This window comes from Nicotiana sylvestris, chromosome 2 (assembly GCF_000393655.2).
Source record: "Nicotiana sylvestris chromosome 2, ASM39365v2, whole genome shotgun sequence".
Classification (NCBI taxonomy): Eukaryota; Viridiplantae; Streptophyta; class Magnoliopsida; order Solanales; family Solanaceae; genus Nicotiana; species Nicotiana sylvestris.
Genome location: NC_091058.1, coordinates 108,711,781 through 108,732,761, shown reverse-complemented (window position 1 = coordinate 108,732,761; position 20,981 = coordinate 108,711,781). Strand labels below are relative to the sequence as shown.

General features: G+C 37.6%; 2 protein-coding genes across 3 annotated transcripts; one reads left to right on the top strand and one right to left on the bottom strand.

Moving 5' to 3' along the window:
- The first annotated feature begins 3,705 nt into the window (after positions 1-3,705).
- On the top strand, positions 3,706-5,184 carry LOC104244792 (transcription factor MYB44). The gene has a single exon (XM_009800289.2). It carries the CDS (start codon positions 3,752-3,754, stop codon positions 4,823-4,825), a length of 1,074 nt encoding a protein of 357 aa, XP_009798591.1. The 5' UTR covers positions 3,706-3,751; the 3' UTR covers positions 4,826-5,184.
- A 674-nt stretch (positions 5,185-5,858) lies between these two features.
- LOC104244786 (probable cadmium/zinc-transporting ATPase HMA1, chloroplastic) lies at positions 5,859-20,467 on the bottom strand. 2 transcript variants are annotated; one of them, XM_009800280.2, is made up of 13 exons: positions 19,784-20,465; positions 18,962-19,112; positions 18,704-18,888; positions 17,483-17,629; positions 16,435-16,630; positions 15,953-16,065; positions 15,074-15,300; positions 14,754-14,859; positions 10,650-10,817; positions 8,613-8,829; positions 6,850-7,034; positions 6,694-6,780; positions 5,859-6,379 (listed from the first exon to the last, which is right to left on the bottom strand). In XM_009800280.2, the coding sequence occupies exons 1-13, from the start codon at positions 20,237-20,239 to the stop codon at positions 6,203-6,205; spliced, it is 2,415 nt and encodes an 804-aa protein (XP_009798582.2). In that variant the 5' UTR covers positions 20,240-20,465; the 3' UTR covers positions 5,859-6,202. The 2 variants fall into 2 exon arrangements, 1 of the variants encoding a protein (XP_009798582.2); XR_011405463.1 differs by lacking the exon at positions 6,850-7,034 and having other exon boundaries at positions 6,247-6,379; positions 6,694-6,805; positions 19,784-20,467.
- Between the last annotated feature and the right edge of the window lie 514 nt (positions 20,468-20,981).

Genomic DNA, 20,981 nt, shown 5'->3' with positions numbered 1-20,981 from the left:
TCCATAGATCGACCGAGTTATTAACATACTCGATACTATCAGAGATCTCTTTTGCAAGGGAATTAAGAATCCAGGAGGTCACCATATCATTGCATCTCTCCCATTGTGGAAATTGAGGGAATTAGGGCTAGGTTTCCTACATTCCCTATTTATGAACCCTAATTTGTTTTTGACTGATAGATCCCGTAACACACTCCTTCTCCAAGATCTATATCAAATTCCATCAAATGGAACCGGCACTAGCATTACTCCAGAACTGTCCGAAAGATGAATGTACAAAGGGTTGCTCGCATCGATGACTAGCTGGTCATTTTTGCTCGTGCTAGGCATTGTTTCTTTGCTTGATCGATAGCCATTTGAGAATCTCTAATCGATGAAATTGACGAATATATCCACCGATTTTTTGAGTAGATAGATCGATTTCACTGAAAATTCTTCAATTTGTATGCAAATTGCAGGTTGAATCCAGGAATCTAGACCACTAACATATGAAAGAGGAAAATAGATTTTGAGATACTGAAAGAGGAATTCTGGTAGACTTCGAGCAGATGTGTTCAATCGGCCTTTGATACCATATTGAGATTATCTCAGTAATGAAGAAAGCAGGCTGATACAGGACCTCCAATGGAGGTTTTCGAGAATTCTAAGAGAGAGAGAGAGAAAATAATGGATTGTAAAATGATGCTCTGCTAACTTCTCATTATTGCAAAATGTGTATATATGTACACGTATGATAGTTGTACCAAAATACAATTAAACTAACTGTATAACTACTACAACTAACAGTGTATAGTTACATGTTGTCTCAGCATAGTGCAAGTACAAATCTGTACAACTATATAATAACCAAGTCTCTCAAAAATGCTCGAATGAATACAGTTGATACACATTGTATTCGTTTCGTGAACGAATATAGTTGGCACAAGTTGTATTCGTTGCACGTTTGAATACAAGTGATAAAATTAGTAACAATTAAATAGTAGCTACGAATAATAATTAGACAAATTATAATTACTAAGCTCTAAATTATAGTGATTTATGAAAATTTCTGATGTTAATTTAGGTAGAACATTGTTTTGAATGTTGATGCTTTCTATACATTTCGATAATGAGAGAAGGGTAAGATATGGAAAATAAATCTTAAAGGTATTATTTAGATATGCTATCGATTAGAGAGACAAAGGTTACAACTGATCAAGTGTACTAAAATTCATTGACGAAAAAGAATAATCCAAAAAAGATAGTATAATTATTTGCTAAAATTTATAACAACCGACGAACAAGCATTGAAGGAATTTTGTTAGAAGGAGAAGAGAAAGAGATAATATTAGAGATGGGGGACTACAACCCAACAGCCATGCCAAACAGCTGGGCATTAGGTAGTAGGTACGACGTACGAGTAACAGAAACGGATACGCATATCTCCTCTCTCCAATCTTTCTCATTTATTTATTATTATCTCTGCCCTCTCCCCACTTTTTTTTTTTTTTTAATTACTATATTCTCTTTTACTAAATATTTTAATCTAAATCCTTTACCCGTTTCAGTATTCACACTAAAATCTAGGGTCCGATAATAGAGATTACTCAAAGTTTCATTAAATAAAGAGAAAGTAGATGAGAAGGAAGGTCGTAGGAAAGTGACTAGTGTTTTTGGGAAGCGTGTATGAGAGCGTGGGTTACCTGATCCGTACATGTATACTTTATGCGGAAAGGACGGTTTCATGCACATCTTTATAGGAACAAAATTTTTCCTACCCAACATATGTGCTAATTTTTAGTTAAGTGATAAATTAATACTCTACAAAATTAACAAAATATATGCAAATTATCTAGAATTTAAATTTTATTCTATATTTATGTAGTGTTATAGTATCGATTTATCTGGCGCAATACTTTTGACATAGAGCATAATCTAATATAAAAATTTAGTAGAATTATTATACTTAATAGGTCTGAACTCATAATTTTAAAATTATAATAAATTCAATATTAAAAACTTTAAAAAGGTTGAAAGGAGTGATTTGGTATGCAAGTGGGATAAAGTGGGAAATTAAATTTATGTTGTATTTAATTGAGGGAATAAATACATCGCAAGTAAATTTATACAATAAAACTGCAGATAGTATAAATTTAATACCAAAGTTAATCCTAAATATTCATCTTATTCCATCAAGTTTGAGATTATTTTATCAAATTTCAAAGTGAAATAAATTAATCAAGAAATTATAATTTTAGAATTATCATCCCAAAATAACACACAAATAAAATATACACCGAATTTATTATTATTATTATTATTATTATCGCAAAATAATTTAGTTTACATATCAAACGATGATCCTAAATTCCTTCTGTTTATATTAAAAAAGAATATTAATGCGTTTATTGCTTGATAGATGAGTCAATTGAAATAAATATTTGCCTGTATTAAAAAGTGGCGGTGACCGATTGACGGGTAGCAGCAGGTTTTCATGGGGATAAGAGTTGGGACAAAGGCCGTTGGAGTTGCAATTAGAATTAGAATGAAAGGAGGGATATGTATATTCAAGGAAGTTGAAGGGGTTTAAGAATAAAAAAAATAAGAAACAGGCTGGACTGACAGGATTGTAGTAATGATTCGCCTTCCGATTCGGCGACCAAAGTTGTCGTTTAGTGCCAGCTCAGCACGTCCGTGCGGCCGTTTCATTTTCAGGAGGGGTGTTGGGTTGAAATATAAAAAATAAAAAAATAAAAGGAGTGGGTAGATAAATATCCCATCCCCATAAAAAAAAAAAAAAAAACGTTATATGCTCTCCAGGCTGTCAACTGCTTGCTTTCAGTCAAAGCTGATGGCCTCGCTCTCTTTCTATTTTTTCTTTGTCTTTTCATCAATCATCTCCTCAACCGTTACCCTAATCTTCTCTCTCTCTCTCTTCCACTCACACCCATACTTATTTTAATTAAAAAATAAATAAATGTATCATGATTTCAGTTACAAGTCACTTGCTTTATTTCTCTTTAATAAAGTCTTAAATCTACAGAGGATTTTCATCATTCTTTAACTGATTTACTGTAGCATGAATAATGAGTTGAGATTAACTCATTCTTTAACTGTGATACATTTACCAGCTCATTCAATGCAATAAACATTTAGGGTATTAGTAGGAAGTATGGTGGAATAATTAAAAAAATTTCTACGTACAAAAAGATAGAGAGAGTGTTACTAATTTAATCGACCTATTCAGTTCAAATTAATGGATCAATTCTAAATATATATCTATCTTAAGGGGAAAAATGAACATTTGAAGTTAAAATTTGTTTTCACTATTTTGCTTCTCCTACATAGTGGAACCCAAATTAACAACCTCTGACTCATTTCAACTTTTGTTTGTTTCCACTAGGATCAAACAAATCTCGTTGGGAAAAAAAAAGAAGAGTAATGTAGACGCAGCTTATTTATTTATTTATATATTTATTTATAGAAAAAGAGCCCTAAAACTGAAACAGGAGCCATCTGTTATTGTGTAAATCAGTGTAATCTTTCTTTATGACGCGTGTCCCTGTTTACAGCTGTATTCCATCTCAACCGCTTTCCCTATCCCTCCTTTTTTTTAAAAATCAATCGGTGCCCATAACGCTTACAACTCTTCCCCACTTACCGGCTTTACCGGTCATCCCTTTTCCCTTTTATACCCTCTTCTCCCCATATATAAATCTCCGCTTCTTCACGTTTCCTCTTCCTAATCCTAAAACACAAACCACACACAAAAATGGCCAATGGCAGTAACTGTTCTAAGAAAGATATGGATCGGGTTAAAGGTCCATGGAGCCCCGAAGAAGACGAGCTTCTACAGCAGCTCGTTCATAAACATGGACCACGAAATTGGTCTCTTATTAGCAAATCCATACCTGGAAGATCCGGTAAATCTTGCCGGTTAAGGTGGTGCAATCAGTTATCTCCTCAAGTAGAGCATCGCGCTTTTACTCCCGAAGAAGATGAGACCATTATTCGGGCTCATGCCCGATTTGGGAATAAATGGGCCACTATAGCCCGACTTCTTAATGGACGGACCGATAACGCCATTAAGAACCACTGGAACTCTACCTTGAAGAGGAAGTCCTCCTCTCTTAGTGCTGATGAAGGTAACGAACTCGCCGATCAAATTTTTCAAAATGAACAGCCGCCGTTAAAGAGATCCGTTAGTGCCGGATCCGCTATGCCGGTGTCGGGTTTCCATTTCAGTCCCGGTAGCCCGTCTGGTTCGGACAGTGATTCGAGCCTTCATGTCACCTCATCGTCTCAATCTCACTTATTCAAGCCTGTCGCTAGAGCTGGCGGTGTGTTTCCGCCGCCGTCTATTGACACGTCATCTCCTTCCGATGATCCGCCGACTTCCCTCAGCCTTTCGCTTCCCGGAGTTGACTTGGCCGAGTTTTCTAATCGTTCGGCTGAGTCAACTCAGTCGAAGAATCCCTTCCAGATGCTTCCTGTTGCTATGCAGATTCCGCCACCTCAGGCGGCGGCGGTGCCATTTAAATGTGCTCCGTTAAACCAGGAAGCTGCAGGAGGAGAGCAAGATAAGGTGTTTGTGCCTTTTAGTCAGGAGTTGTTGGGAGTGATGCAGGAGATGATTAAAGCGGAGGTGAGGAACTATATGGTGGGAGTTGAACAGCAACAATTTCAGCAACAACAACAGCAGCAATGTTATCAACGACAACAGCAGTTTCAGCAACAAAATCATCAAATGCCAAGTGGAATAGGTCTAGGTTTGTGTATGCAACAAGCTACTGATGGATTCAGGAATACAGGTCCTAATCGCATGGGAGTAAGCAAAATCGATTAGAGAGAGGGAGGTGGGGAAAGAAACAGCCTTTGTTTCATTTCTCTCTATGTTTAGGGGGGCACATGTTGCCTTTGAGCTTCAACTGTGTGGGATCGTCAAAAAAAGGAAGTACTTTTTGGACTGTTTGTACAGAGAGTGGGAGGGAGAGTATAAAGCCAAGTTCCACTGCCAGAAATATGCTAAGGCTGGAACAAATAAGAAAAGAAAAGCCAAAAAGATTAAAAAAGACGTTTTGTTAATTTGTATTCAGGCAGATTTAGAAAACAAGAAAAAAACTAGGTATTGAGAGACCCTACCGCCAAAGAAATGAAAAATGAAATCTGGTGGAAGGATTTGAATGAAGCAAAGTTCTTAACTAAGTTATTTATCTTTCCTTTTCAAATTTAAACGCTGATGACCAGATGAGTTTGAAAATCGCAGGGAACTGAAAGAAAGAATTGAATTGTGGACAATACAGTATGAGTAATTCCATAGTGAAGCTGAAAACATACAGCAGCAATTAGAAAGGTCACAAATTATAAGGATTGCATCAAGGTATTTGGGAACTTGTCGCCAATGTGGAGGTTGCAGTGTTTGAAAATGAACTAAACCTTAATTATTAGCCGAAAGTGATAAGCACAAGGAGAAGGTAGAAAACTAATTTAACCAAAAAAACCTTTTCGAATATGATTCAGATCAAAAATAATCTATAGCCATATTCCATTACTTTCTCCTCTTCATATGAAACTGGTTGCAAACAAACTTACAAAACGTAGAAGATTGGAGAGAGTTGCTGTTTTACCTTTTTCCTTTTTAAAGAAATCTAGTCGGCCTCTACCTTTCACATATGCCCTTATACTCAGAATAGATATGTATAAGCTGGTCGTAAAAGTGGTTTGTCAGTTTTGCATTCTCAAATTATACAGATTCCATCATTTTTGTGAGAGTTCAATTGATCTTTTTTCCATCTTTAGAGCCGCGTGTAAACACATGAAAAACTGTTCGAGCGCATCATCATAACTGAAATTGAACGTTTGCACGTTTGACCAAGCCATTAAGGTAAAGATAAGACCTCCTTTTTCCAATAGGAGACTTGTACAAATGTGGTACAAGACAACCAACTTTATGATTAATGGTTCCCTAACGTCCTGCATTAAAATTAGATGCTTTGCCGCTTACATCTTTACAGTAACATTTCAATACCGCCTAATATCATGCAAAGTACATAAACATGGAAAAGAATATACATAGGGCTGATTTAGCCTCACGTGTACACCTGACAATCTAGTTGGTGCGGCTCAACATGTACAGTGCAGTATTCTTCACTTTCTGACAACAAAGTTTTCGTCACTCCATCTCAATTGGCATGTGAACAGCTACAGTGCAGGAGGTCAATACTCACAAATGGGCTGCTTGAATGGTGCTAGGTAGGGTGCCATGCCTCAAGAACATAATTAGAGAATGCAATTTGTCAATCATTTGTGAAACATCCTCCCTCCATGACCATGTTGGAGGATTTAGAGCACGAACAGAATTGAGACAAACAAGAAGCGTGCCACCTTCATGCAAGAGGACCTGCATGTTGACATACCAGCTCAAATAAATTTACTAAGATAGCCACCAAGCTAGGGCAAAAATGCAGTTTCTCATTTTCCGTAGTTGCAAGTCCCCAACAGAATGTAAATCTATCTATCTTCCAAGAATAACAAGAATTGGACCACTTAGAAATAAGAAAATTTCACAAAGGTTAACTTGTGTTTCCTACTAGGTTATATTGTTGGACCTAATAGCTGCACAAAGACTAACAGCAGCAAGCTGGACAGATATACAGATTGATTGAAACAAGATGGATAAACTTAAGGTGAGAAATATCTGGAGTAGAGTTATACCGTCAACCACAGTGGGAGGACTCCCAATACTGATGTAAGAGAGGCCAAAAGAATGCTAGACAAAGCAAGTGCTACATTTTGCTTGATCTGCAAGTATTGGGGTGAGCATCAGCTGCATATAGAAAGACGAGTTGATTACAAAGGAAAAGGAAATACCAAGGATGTTGTTTGACGAGATTTCGCAACACAAAATGGGACACCGGAAATATTGTCTTGTAACAACAGTACATCGGCAACAGCTATGGCAGCCGCACTAGCTCGTTCAGCCAGCACAATACCAACAGTAGCTGCAGCAAGTGCTGGGGCATCATTGATGCCATCACCTACCATTATAAGGCCGCCTGCTCAGAAGTATAGTAATTGGTCAGGTAACAATTAGCACAATAAGGATACATGAATTATCGTGAAAAGTTATAGTTGATTAGCATCTACCCAAGTTTGCACCCCATACATACACATTCCTGGGGCCCTAAAGTGGAGAGAAATGAGAATCATGACTAAGGTTTACCCTTTTTCGACTTCTCCTTGTTACCATGAACAGCAAAATAACTTCGGGTGTATGCTTTATTCCATCCAGTTTCACCTATAAGGTCCTCTGTTCTAAGTGGGATCTCCAATTTATTTAACTTTTATAGTCTATAGACATGAGTGGGTCCCCACAGAAGCATATGTAAACTTGTTTATCTTGATGGTTTAAAGTTAAAACTTTAATGCTTTAGCATTGGTTAAATTAATTTGTTATTGACTATTTAGAAAACGTCAACATAAAGACGCTAAATAAATATCAAAATTCCGCCATTAGTTTGATAAGTTGAATCTTTTAGGTCGCAGTCCAATGATTTGTTGCATGAAGGTAGCTTCTTCTCCTCTTTCGTTTGTATGTCTTTTTTTACTTAATACTTTATATCATTTCTTATTTGTGCTAATTTCTGAGTTGACTGACTCAAAGGTCTAAAAACACAGTTCTCATCTCTAAACCAATATCCAAAGGAATTCTCAAGGAGTGAAACAAAACTTGAAGTTCCAGAAAGTACGGAACAAAAACCAAGGAGCAATTTACAAATCTGCTTTAGCTAGCTGAAGCTCAGGTGAGTAGCAGGACAAGACATGCAATATTCGGCTGTTTGCTGCTACTCATTTATGGATAAATTTACCCAGGAAACTTGTCCGGTTAAGTTTGGGGGAAGAAAGAGAGGACAAAAGAATGAAGAAACAGTTAAGAAGCGCTATTATTATGAACACACTACAGTGTCATTACATGACATGAGAGCCAAAAGAGGAGAGCAAACACACTGCATGAACATCAGGCCTAAATGGGTCGTGGAATACGTCTTAAAGCACAAAATCTGAAAATTGTTCTGAAGTTTGGTCTAGGAATACCGTGACGTGAATTGGTCCACATGGTGTAATAAACAATGTCCGAATCAGGGTAACACCTTTTTATTCTATAGTAGTTAATGTCAGATATATTGATAGGAAAGACAAACATTAAAAGCGGCCCATTTAGATTGTCAAATTAATTAAGGGTTAAGGAAATTTTTCACCCATGATGGTTGAGATGTTTATGGTAAGCTGTATGGCTTAGAAAGAAACAAATGATACCTCTTTCCATAGAACCACTAGTTACACATACTACCTGTTTCATAGAACATTTATTAAATCCTAAAGAAGCATTTAGCCACAGCTGCCCCAGCTATTTATTAATTTAATCTGGTGACTTAGCATGAGTAGTTTTCATTGTTTTTGATAAGTTGTCATTTGGCATGTGTATTAAGATGTGAGTTAAATACGAACATGAACTAGTTAAGTGAGAGCAAATGTGCAAAACCACAAATAATTTTTTTGTTTAGAATTCGGAAATCTAAAATGGGCCTGAAAACATGAAAGGAAACCTCTCATTGCCAGCTTTTGTGACTCACCTGTATCCCTTGAAATGCTTGTAACATGAAAAAGTTTATCCTCCGGCTTTAGGCTGCAGTTAACTTCTTTGATACCCACAGCTTTAGCAACTCTATGTGCACTTGCCTCATGGTCACCAGTTAACATTAAAACACGAAGTTTAGCTTGATTCTGCAGTGTCTGTACAACGTCTAGAACTCCAGGTCGAGGCTTATCTTCAAAGTGGAAAAGAGTTACCTGGTACCAAGACAGAATCAGCAAAATGGTCTGCGGAATGGGCATTGAGGAAGAAGCTAGACGGTAATTTCTAAAAAGATGAGCATTAAATATTTGTACATCATAACTCTTAAGATATCACTGAAGTCTATATATCCGGTCTGGCTTTGCCTAGCAAAATCCAGTAAGCTGACGTTTGATTTGATTGCAAAGAGGTCTTGATACTCAACAATACTCAATTATAAGGAAATGCTTGCTCCATTATTTAGAAGCCCTTGAAATCTTGATGTTCAAAAGTTAATGGATTAGCTTCTGGCTCAAACACCAAACCTTTTTTACATATCTTTTCAATTTTGGATTCAGCCTCTCTCTTCCATTTTGTGATTTTACTCATAACGATTTCCGGTTTTTAGAGGTATAAGAAAACTGAGAAATTCACCAAGTTAAATAACAAGCATCCTGTACGAGATGGACACGAGAAAAGGTCCAATGTGAGACAAGTCCACATGGGAGATTGGTCCAATGTTCATTTTCAATTTAACTTAATTGACACTGATTTAAACAACTTTTGATAATTTTAATGCCAAAAAGTTGAATAAGTGATACTCTTGAAGTCTACAGTGTTGAAAATTGAAAAACCGTGAAGTGAAGTGAGAACTGCAACATTTTGTTGCTCGAAAAGTCATGAAAAGAGGAATAAGGTTCTCCTGGATTGTCTACTGTGACCATTAGCTGGTTTTCGATGAGTTTCAGGGGCTAGATCAGTGTTACAAACCACATTGCTAATGCTTCCCAGGAAAATAGGAATCCCAGAATCATGCTTTTGGGGTGGGATTGAAGGACAAGGACACAGTCATGATTTCTGAGGTGCCATTTTGTTCATGACTTTGTGCGGTGGATTTTGGTATCAGGGGAGGGAAGGGAGATTGAATATATTCCTGCCTTTGAGTACTTTCAAAAATCTTGGATCTGGATTTCTACAAACTATTCCTTGAGATCAAAAATCTTGGATCTGGATTTCTAGAAACTATTCCTTGAGAATAAGAACAAAATTATCCATATAGGTGACATGAGAAAAGTTATCTGTTGCAATTTGGGTAAATTGGCATTTTTCCCCTTTGCATATCTCTCTCCAACTTCCGTACCCCAACCCTCATGCCGGTGTATGATTTAATACTGCTTTATTTGTTGTATATGGTAATTTCTATGCCTTAGTTAATTTTGACGTATTTCATGGCTTCTTGTAAGTCTTTTCTGTATAACTATTTGGTTTGAACACGTAATGAATTACTTCCTAGATATACCTAGACCAAAGACCTTTTTCCACAAAATTGAAGTCCAAACATTTGTTTGACCTATATTAAACATGGACAAACTAATCTAAAACTCAAAATTTTAAGCTACAGAATCCCAACCCACCAAATACCATGTGCCAACCAAACTGTCCTCATAAATCAATACACTAAGGATCATGTCTCACAAGTAAATGGTTACACCAAATCATCCTGTAACATTATGGGATACAAGTAGTATATTGCAATCAAATTAAGAGAAAATGTGAATATTATGCACCCAAGGGCGTGGCCTAGTGACAATGAAGTTGGCGGAGAACCATGAGGTCTCATGTTCCAATTCCAGCGAAGGCAAAAAACACTAGGTGATTTCTTCCCATCACCTAAACCTTGGTGGAGAGAGTTACCAAGTACCTGTGCTGGTGTAAGATAGCAGGTACCTGGTGGAATACTCGAGGTGCAAGCAAGCTGCCCGGACACAGTCATCATTAAAAAAAGAAGAACGAATGTGGATTTCTAAAGTTGTAATACTCATTAGAAACAACTGACCTTTTGATTATTAACTGAGAGAGCAGCGTGGACAAAATCACCTCCAAAAGACGACGTGCTTACTGCCTCCTTAACTCTTCTCGATTCATCTTCAGAGTGGAAAAGTGAGGTGATGTATTCCACAGAACCAAGAAAAGCTTTCCACGGTTTACCGTCTCCGAGTCCTGGCTATAAGACAAATATAATGAATAATTACTTAACTTTCCCATTGTAGAATTAAGTAACAGCAAATTTAAGTTTAAAGAAGAGAGCTTTTTGCTTTCCACAAAGTGTTTTCTATAGCCTAAAATAATCTACTATTTCTTTGTCACCATAACTATCAAATAGAAAGGGGAGGGATATTCCTGAACTTGTTAAAACTTCACCAGCTTATTAGGTCATCCATGAGATATTAAACATGGAATTAATTAGGGCCCATAACTCTGTTGCTCCTCCTTAGCCCTTTTGCACAAGCAGCCCCAACCCATACTATTTGATTTTGCAACTTCCAAACAATCTTATGGTGTTTTTTGATAGCAAAGTTTGACAATAATCTAAACCCAGCCTATAATTTTTTTCTATACTGTGCTAATAGACTTCAACTCAGCCAAAAACTTTTGGAATATTTTGGTCAAGCAAAGCAAAGCCCTCGAGTCTCGAGTAAACTCCAACTCAGTATGACGACCCGGCCGGTTGTCTTAAGAATTTACGCCCTGATCCCCTATTAACTGCTTTCCCCGTGTTTATTTCTGCTATTTTGATTTGCCGGGATGTTCAGTTTTGAGTTTCGGAGAGTTTTGGGACACTTAGTCCCTAAATGAGAGCTTAAGTGTTGGAAATTTGACCGTAGTCGGAGCAGTGTGAAAACGGCCTCGGAATGGAAATCCGATGGTTCCTTTAGCTCCGTTGGGTGATTTCGGGCTTAGGGGCGTGTTCGGATTGTGTTTTGGAGGTCCGTAGTTAATTTAGGATTGAAATGCCGAAAGGTCGAATTTTGAAGTTTCCGGTTCGATAGTGAGATTTTGATCCGAGGGTCGGAATGGAATTCCGGAAGTTGGAGTAGCTCCGTAGTATTGAATGTGACGTGTGTGCAAAATTTCAGGTCATTCGGACGAGGTTTGATAGACTTTTTGATCGAAAGCGTATTTCTAGAGTTTTGGAGTTCTTAGGCTTGAATCCGTGGTTGATTCGTCGTTTCGATGTTGTTTTAGGTATTTTAAGGATTGGTACAAGTTTGGACAGTGGTATTAGACTTGTTGGTGCTTTTGGTTGAGGTCCCGGGGGCCTCGGATGATTTCGGATGGTTGTCGGAAGGATTTTGGAGTTTGGAGTTGCAGAGCTGGTTTTCTGTCATAACCGCACCTACGAGTGTGGGACCGCAGGTGCGGCGCCGCAGAAGCGGCTCAGTGGTCGCAGAAGCGGAAATGAGGAAGGGCGCCAGGAACTGCAAAAGCGGCATAAGGAACCGCACCTGCGTGACCGCAGATGCGGATTTTGGGTCGCAGGTGTGAGATGGAGTTTTTAAGTGAGAACCGCAGAAGCGGTTCCCCAACAACAGAAGCGGTATCGCAGATGCGATTGTTGGACCGCAGATGCGGGATTTCTGGGCAAAAAATAGGAAGTTTCGAGGGTTTAGTTTCAAAAGTTGGAAATTCAGTTTGGAGCTCGGGAGAGGGCGATTTTAAGAGGAAATTGAAGAGGAGATCAGTGGGTAACAATTCTTTAACCCTTTCTAGTCATATTCCATCAATCTATAGTTAGTTTCATCATTTAATTTCGGATTGGAGATGAAAATTGGGAAAAAGTTGGAAGAAAGTTCTTACACCTATTCGACTTTTGATTGGGAATTTGAACTTAGATTTGGATAATTTTGGTATGCATGAACTCGTGAGAGTATGAGGATTCTGAAAATATAAATTTTACCCGATTCCGAGACGTGGGCCCGAGGGGCGTTTTGGTCATTTTACCTAATTTCGCGTATTAGCTTAGAATTTCCTTGTAGAATCAGTTACTTGAAGTGTTATTTACATTATGCAATTGAATTGAATAGATTTGGGCCATTTGGAGTCGAGTACTCGTGGCAAGAACGTGGTTTTCAGGTTGACTTTTGAGTCGGTTCGAAGTAAGTGGCTTGCCTAACCTTGTGTGGGGGACCTTCCCCTTAGGATTTGGTATATTTGGTAATTGAAATGCCTTGTACGTGAGGTGACGAGTGTGTACTTGTGCTAATTGTTGGAAATCCGGTTTTCATTAAGTAATTACTTGTATGTTTCCTTTCCTGTTTTTATTACTTGCACTATTAAGCCTGTTGTTAGCTTAGGAAAGCATGTCTAAGTGACTTAATTGCTTTCCTTGCTCAAACTGCCTTACCTGAATTCTGTGCAGCATGCTAGGCTAGAATTACTTGTTTGCCTTAATATGAAATTTGCCATTTCTGAATATTTTCCTGTTGCTGATGTGTATTTATATTGGGACAACGGATGTGGGATTCCAGTAGCTCCCTCTTGTCTGTCTATGTTGGGACTACGGATGTGGGATTCCGGTAGATCCCCCTGCACAGTTATATGGAACTACGGGAATGCACCTGGTAGATTCCTCCAGTATTGGGTATTTACATTTGGGACTACGGAACGAGATTCCGGTAGATCCCCGCGCACTATGAGTTAGACTATGGGACGGGATCCCGAGAGATCCATTGGATATGTATATTTGGGACTACAAGACGGTATCCTGGGAGATCCCCGATTGTTATTTTGGTGTTGAACCGTATTTCTTTATGTGTTTACCTTGTCTCTGTAATAGTTGTTGTTGCTCTTTATATCTTGTGTTACTTTTATTGCTGTACTTATTTATATTGTTCTGTTCTACACTGTTGAACTTTATATTTTATTTAACCTCAGTAGGGTCCTGACCTTCCTCGTCACTACCCGACCGAGGCTAGGCTTGGCATTTACTAAGTACCGCTATGGTGTACTCATGCCCTTTCTGCGCATGGTTTTCATGTGCAGATCCAGGTACTGCGACTCAGTCCTATCACCCTTGAGGCGAGGCGACTGCTCCAGCCACTTCGAGGTATATCTGCCGCGTTCGCAGACCGAGGAGTCCCTTTCTATTCTCGCTTTTAAGTATTAGCCCTTCTGTATTTCTTTTCCATGTTAGATATTCTGGAGTTAGACACTGTTAGATATTCCAAGGCTTGTGGTTTCATGAGATTCCAGGTTTTGGGAAAGTGTATTAGTTTTGAGAAGTTGTATTGTATATGGCGAGCGACATTTTAAATACTGTTTCATTCGGTTATTTTAACTTTTAATTATTTCTTCCGCAAATTTTGTTATTTTCCGCATTTGTTAGGCTTACCTAATCGTAGAGACTAGGTACCGTTACGACAGTTCACGGAGGGCGAACCGGGATCGTGACACTCAGGCAGGTGAGGCCAATCGTTCTTGGGTGCAGAATTGCTTAACCAGCAGATTTAGGTGGTCCTCAGTACATGCAGCATTTCACGGTATGCTATATATCTTAGGTTTAATTTCCAAATGTCCTTTGCCATGTCAGATATTATAGTACAATCACAGCACCGATATTTCAACGTCTTTGGCCTGTCTACAAGTTCGGTTCTCATTGCCCCTAAACAACCAAAGGCGCTGCTATAGGTAGACATGCATCTGCAATATATGCAAGATTCAGCTAAAAAACAGATGAATTCCACTACTTTATGACCTAAAATTTTGCCCTCCAAAGCCTTATTACCGTGTGTCCTAACCCGTTAGGGAGTAGATGTCCCACACTTGTATTAAAGGTAGAACTGAGTCCAGCACCAGCAGTCTAGATGTTGAACCTGATGTAAAACCACTTTAAACGTACAGTACCAAGGACCAGGTTAAATCAGGATATCAGCTTCAAAACTAGACCTCAATAAGTAGTCTACAAAATAAAATGTAGTAACTTGTAATATGGCACATCACATTGATGAAGATTTTTGATCAAGCAAGATACATATGAAGACAATTTAAGCTTAATTTTCCACTGAGGAGCTAAAAGGGAGAGATCACTTCTTGTATTGGAAAGGTAAATATATTGAACAGAGAAAACTAGAATTAATAGTGAGCAGATAGGAAAGAATACCTCAAAGCTTGATATTGTTGCAAATATGCCTCTACCAGGTAAATTCTCAAAACTTTCAACTGAAACTGAAGGAAGGTCTTTGCCCGTGCTATGATCTACAACAGCTCTGCATGAATGAAGGAGGAAGCAGAGAAGATAAGCATTAAGTGATCTCAGGTACTAGTACCGAATACCAACTTCTGAGCTAAACTCACTTAAAGGTGATAGTGTATAATCATAATGTTAGAAAGGGGTAAGCATCCAAAATTCATATATAGAAACATATCAAATAAATAAACAGATTAAATACATATATATCGAGACATATCAATTCACACCACCTTCCAATCGGGTGAGTTGTACCCCTCTCCATTGCAGCTGCAACAGCAAGTGCTTCTTTCTCACAGCTGGGGACACAACAAGAAGCAATTCTTTTTCCATGTCCATGTATCGGTTCAATTGCTTTGCACATGAACTCCCCAGTTGTTAGTGTACCAGTTTTGTCAAATGCAATACTATGACATGAAGCCAAGGCATCAAGAACTTCTCCACCTTTAAGCAATATCCCCTAGAAACAAAATTCACCATATAAGATCCTGTGAGCAGAAAAGACTGATCCTGAAACAACATATGATAATATCATTCTGCTCAGATCCTGGAAATAACGTTTACAAAAATGAAAATAAGACAAGTATGGGAAATACGTACTGTACGACAATGATGAGGTTTTTTTTTTTTTGAGATGGTAACAGATCCAATATATTAATAAATCATCAGCACAAATTTTGTCCTGTAACCAAGATTACATCAAGAAGAGCTAAGACAAACAAAAATTAAACTTCCTTGTTCTTCTTACAAGGGGCCTAAGACTTCTATGATGAGGTATTAATATTATACAAGTTACCAGAATTTTTTTGAATGGAAAAGGAGAGGCAAAATAGCTTTTGTCATACAAATTACCAGAACTAGAACAACATATATATATATATATACACACACATATATATATATATATACTTTTTTTTTTGAAAGTTCTGCTCAGACCTGACAGTAACATTATAATAATGAAAACAGGATGACTATGGTTCAAACATAAAGACTATGATGAGGTATTATACAAGTTCTAGAATTAGGAAAATATTTATTTTTTAAAAAGCCAGTGAAAAGGATTTGACACCACAAGTTCAATAAATAGATTGTCTGCCAATTCGAAAAGCTACCCTTTTTGCACAGGCACTGATGGCAGTTGCATAAGCCAATGGTGCCACAGCTAACGCACAAGGTGATGCAGCCACCATGAGGCCCAATGCTCGGTAAACTGATCCTCTGCAAGCTGCAGAAAAAGAAGGAAAAAAGTCACCAGATAACCAAATGGTACAGAGAATAGATGATGAAAAAGACACATACATATGGACATTCCTTCTTTTCACTTGCATTAAAAATCATGAAAAAGTTTTACTCTTGATAGTGGGTAAACAGTTACACAGATGTCTCCACAGAGATCCAAGCCCAAGCGTGCACACAAAGTTCAATAACGTTGTTTTAACCCATTTAACACCTCAAAAACATATGCATTTAAAATCCCTTCTTCCTGATAGAAAGGTCTGTGAAGTAATGCAAGAAAGACTGATGTGGATACTGGATAGCAACAAGTAAACACAAATAAAAAAGTATCTGCTCAAGTTAAGATTCCTATAAGTACCTGCGGTGCTAATGAAAGGCCACTTGAAAAGGAATGGACCAAGAAACGCAACTGCAAGAGATAATAACACAACTGCTTTACTGTACTGCTCGCCAAATTTGTCAAGCCATCTTTGAAGTTTTGGTTTACTTAGCTGAGCTTCTTCTGTCAGCTGCACAATTCTGCTGAGCATGGACTCTTTCCACGTCTTCTTCGCCTATAGAGAAAATCAAAGTTAACAAAAGACTGAATTAGACAAACTAAATTGAGTGCTTCTTAAATAAAACTGCTTTAGTTCAGAGCTCCTCAATTAACGATGTTTAACATTGTTTAGTAAACAAGACTTTAACTTTCAGGTACCTACTTCATTTTACCACTTTGAAGTCACTTCTTGGGCCCTTGGCCAAGCTTTATTAACTTTTGGGATTAAAATTTTTATGGTTTCAAATAATGGTCGCTGGTTGATCTAGGGACTCTAGAATGACATCCCTTTGGATTTGCAAATCTGGGAGTTTTAGAATCTATAATATTGTGGACAATCAAGGAAGTCTCATACTGGATAATCATTATTTTCAATAACTGATAAATCCCCGAGGGCCAGAAGCGCGTGGGACGAAATTCAATGGATAATGAGCACGCCCCCCTACAAGTCAAACTACTATCGTGACTGATGAGCTACCATAAACTTCTACCAAAATGAGTATCAGCGACTCAGCAATCAAATAACAAAGCAAACTAGCTTCTATATCACAAGCACTAGTCTATTTTGATAACTCATTCTGCCAATAAATGTAAAATAAGGAGTTGATAGTAAAAAGATTACTGCACGATTGAGTCGAGGAATATTAGCTTGGAAAATTCTTAAGCAAAAACTAAGAAATTTTCTGTAAATTTTTCTGACAAATTTAAGAGAGACAAATCTCCGCCTTGTCACTAAGAAAAGTAAAAAAGAAGGAATATATGTCTTCTCTTTTAATGCCATCTTGGCTACAGCTGCACAAATTTCTTCACCTTTTTCAATTTAAATCAATTGGGTTCAATCCGAATTATGGACTATTGAAGGGCATACCTTCACTATCAACATACCGTCCAGGTTTCGTGCACCTCCAGGAATACTGTCCCCCTCTTTCTTTTCTAAAGGTTTGACTTCTCCTGTCAAATGCTCAATAGTAATTGTTGTTCTACCTCGGGAAACTTCACAGTCCACTGGTACTGACTGATCAAAGCAACATGAAGAGTTAAACAGGCATAAAAGCTCACCATACTGTACTTCTCAAGTGGTTTGTAGGCCGAGGCGAGATACATCATTTGTGATATCTGGAATTTCTTTTTATTGTGGTGCCGAAAAGAAAAATACAAAACAAATCATAAGCTAGTTAGTTTTTTTTTTTTTTTTTTGGGGGGGGGGGGGGGGGAAGGAACTTGCAGCTTTCATGTTATTTTGGCAATTGACCTTTTGCTGGTTTTGTTAACTTTTCTCTCTTGTGATTCATTAGGATTCATGGGATCGTGGAATACCTCAAATCAATACATTGTTCCAAGAGTTGAAGCACAAAATGTAAAAGTAAAGATACAGAATCAAGGGAACCCAATATAAGTTGTAGGACAAAATTTGACCATGGAAGAAAATAGTAATTAATTTTCTCCATGAATCACAGTAGGAACTAGGAAGTATGATTACACACACACACACACAGAGATACATATAGAGAGAGAGAGAGATTAAGAACACCAGATGTATAGATATACTAACAGGCCAAAAACTGTATAAGGCATTACCACTCCCTGCTAACTGTCCGTATGAGAAAACAATAGTAGCTAATTATCTCCTCCAAGTATGATATTACGACAATCTAGATGTTGCAATCTCTGAGTCCTACAGGTGTTAATCTTAGATTCATCTAATTCCAGCTGCCAAATAATTCTTAATATATTGATGTTATTATAATCAGCTTTAAATATAAAGTCAATTTTGTATTAGCTTTCACGGTTTAATTATTGGTATATCTTCTCTTGCAAATTACAAAGGTCATGAGACCACACACGTATAGAGATCTTGGAATCCCAACAAAAGACACTTGCTGCTATTTAGTCTCTTCTCAGCTAAAGTAGAAGATGCAAGCTATAGAAACAACCTATGATCTAAGATTTAGTAGGAATAAAATGGCCAGATAAGGAGAACATAACAATTAACATCTGATCCGAAATATCAATTTAACCCAAAAGAAATAGACAAATAAGTAAACGAGTTTTTAATGCGACCAAACCCAAAAGAAGTGTGGATACAGACCTCACCAGCTTTAACCAATATAAATGAGCCAACTTCCAGGTCACTCACTGGAACTTCACTGTATGTCAAGTCAGCAAAACTAGGCAAAGTTTGATTGTCAACATGCAGCACAAGAGCAAATTCTGGATGGTTTTCTTTTAATTCCTTTACGTCACCCTTGGAGCGACTAGTGAAGTAATCTTCAGCTGCACTGACAGTTATGTCTTAGATAAAAAAGTTCAAGTCCTCCAGAGGACATCTTCAAATTGTTTTACTTACCTATATGAGCCAAATTAAACATTGCAAGAAGCAAGCCACCTTCCAATATGTTCCCCATAAAAACTGATGCAAAAGCTGCAAGAGCCATCAGTACATGAATATTTATTTTGCCACCAGTAATGTCCATTAATGCATCAAGTGATGCTGAGACCTGACAATAAAGTGAAATTATAAATATGGGACTTTCCAAAGGAATTAAAATGTTTCATCATGAGAGAACAAGTAGTAATTGCACTTCTTTACACATGGATTTACACATATTGATATCCACAATACGCGTTGCCTAAACTGCAAGATCATGAGGACTTAAAGATCCTAACTTCAATTGTTCCAAATGCAGTGTACTTACACATCTTCTATTCAGCAATAATTCGCAAGGGCTAAAGTACATAGTCTAAAATTTGTGACTCATTCACTCCCTATTCTTTGAAAGGTTGCAGGTCGAACAGAGTCACTCCTAGGGTGAAGATCATCATACAGAAAAATGGATTGAGCTGGCTAATCACTCTAACAGATTTTATGACTTAAATCATAATTCTCCCACTCAATTAATCTCATTATAATGACTGGATAACCATTGTTTTTCCTCTTTTTCTTGCTTTAGTGGTCCATAAATAGCCTCAATAAAGCATTTGAATAGGAGATCATCTCCTCGTATCTCTATAGTTAAAATAGTATCCCTAAAGTTTGTATTGTAAGCTAAGACTGCATTAAGAAATTATTCAATCAATTAGACAAGTCAATTGTAGAGTATAACTGAAACCATTTGAGTATAAAAAATATGAAGATTAAAGCTAGTTGAAAGAGAAAAGACATAAATACCCCAACGAGAGGAAAGGCAATGAGAGTGAAAACACGCTGGAGAGGCAGAACGGCTGGCTGGGGAAGAAAGTAAGGGCAAGCAGCGGCAGCAATAAACAAAGCCGCAGAGCAACAGCAAAGCTCTAAATGCTCTCTCAATATATTCGCCAAGTGGGTCCATCTGATAGCTCTAGCGAATTTGAGAAATAGCTCCTGCGATTTCGTAAGTTTCCCGTCGTCATGACCATGATGGTGATGGTGATGATGATCATGGCTATGGTCATGGTGACTGTGGCCACAGTTACAAGCAGCGCAGTGGATGCGACTGCGGAACTGAGTGGAGCTCCGAATTGAAATTGAAGGTTTGGGTTTCAATGAAGAGAGCAGGACATTTCGGTTGACTTTAATTCTCCTTCTAGTTTTGTAAATTGAACAATTGATCCCTGTGAATGAAGTTGAAAGACGCAGAGCTTCCATTTTGTTGCTGAATATTTTCACCGAATCTTCTCTATTTCTCAATCAATAATAATGGGGGTTTGGGCTCTTTTGCTATTTTGGAGTGTGGCTATTGTTGTATCATCTACACCACACTATGTGCTCACTTCTGGGTTACCGTCCTACGCTACGCTCTCTCTAGTCTCTAGTCAGGATCTACTTGTCAAGATCTTGTGCTTTTGGGACCTGTTTGACGATTTTGGGTTAGCTCAGCACGCTTTTGTCTATCAAAAATGTATGGCCATATTTTGTTGTCAAAATAATTTAGCCAATTCTAACGTATTCATCGAGGGTGCACGTTTAATATGTTGCCTATTAGAATATAAAAACTCTCTTCGTATAGGATAGTATAATATAACAAGAAACTAGTCTTACTCAAATTTGAATATAATAGGTTGTATAATCACTGGTATCTATGTGAGTTTATTTTAAAAAAATTTAATTCGGTCTCCGCCTAAATTCACAAAATATATTTTAAAACAAAAATTCAAATTAACTTTCATTTTAGTATACCGACCTCCACCCACCTTTATGGTCGAAAGACAGAATTTAAATCATGTTTTTCATGTTATTCCAAATTAGCGAGGTAAATTTTTTTTAAAACTTCACTTTTGAACTTTGTGGAATAGCATGAGCATCTTTAATTTTTTCAGTATTAAGTTGATCTATTTGGGGTCCAGTCCGTAAATTAGCTAGCGTTTGGCCATAGATTCCAAATTTGTTT

Bases quoted from the DNA above. Each gene is read 5' to 3' on its own strand.
- LOC104244792 (XM_009800289.2), top strand. From the start codon at position 3,752: ATGGCCAATGGCAGTAACTGTTCTAAGAAAGATATGGATCGGGTTAAA.
- LOC104244786 (XM_009800280.2), bottom strand. From the start codon at position 20,239: ATGGAAGCTCTGCGTCTTTCAACTTCATTCACAGGGATCAATTGTTCA. The intron at 10,818-14,753 runs GTATTCTTTCCT...TTTGTCTTATAG, and splicing joins CAACAATATCAAGCTTTGAG to CCAGGACTCGGAGACGGTAA. The intron at 8,830-10,649 runs GTCAGTTGTTTC...TCTTGGTACCAG, and splicing joins TCTCAGTTAATAATCAAAAG to GTAACTCTTTTCCACTTTGA.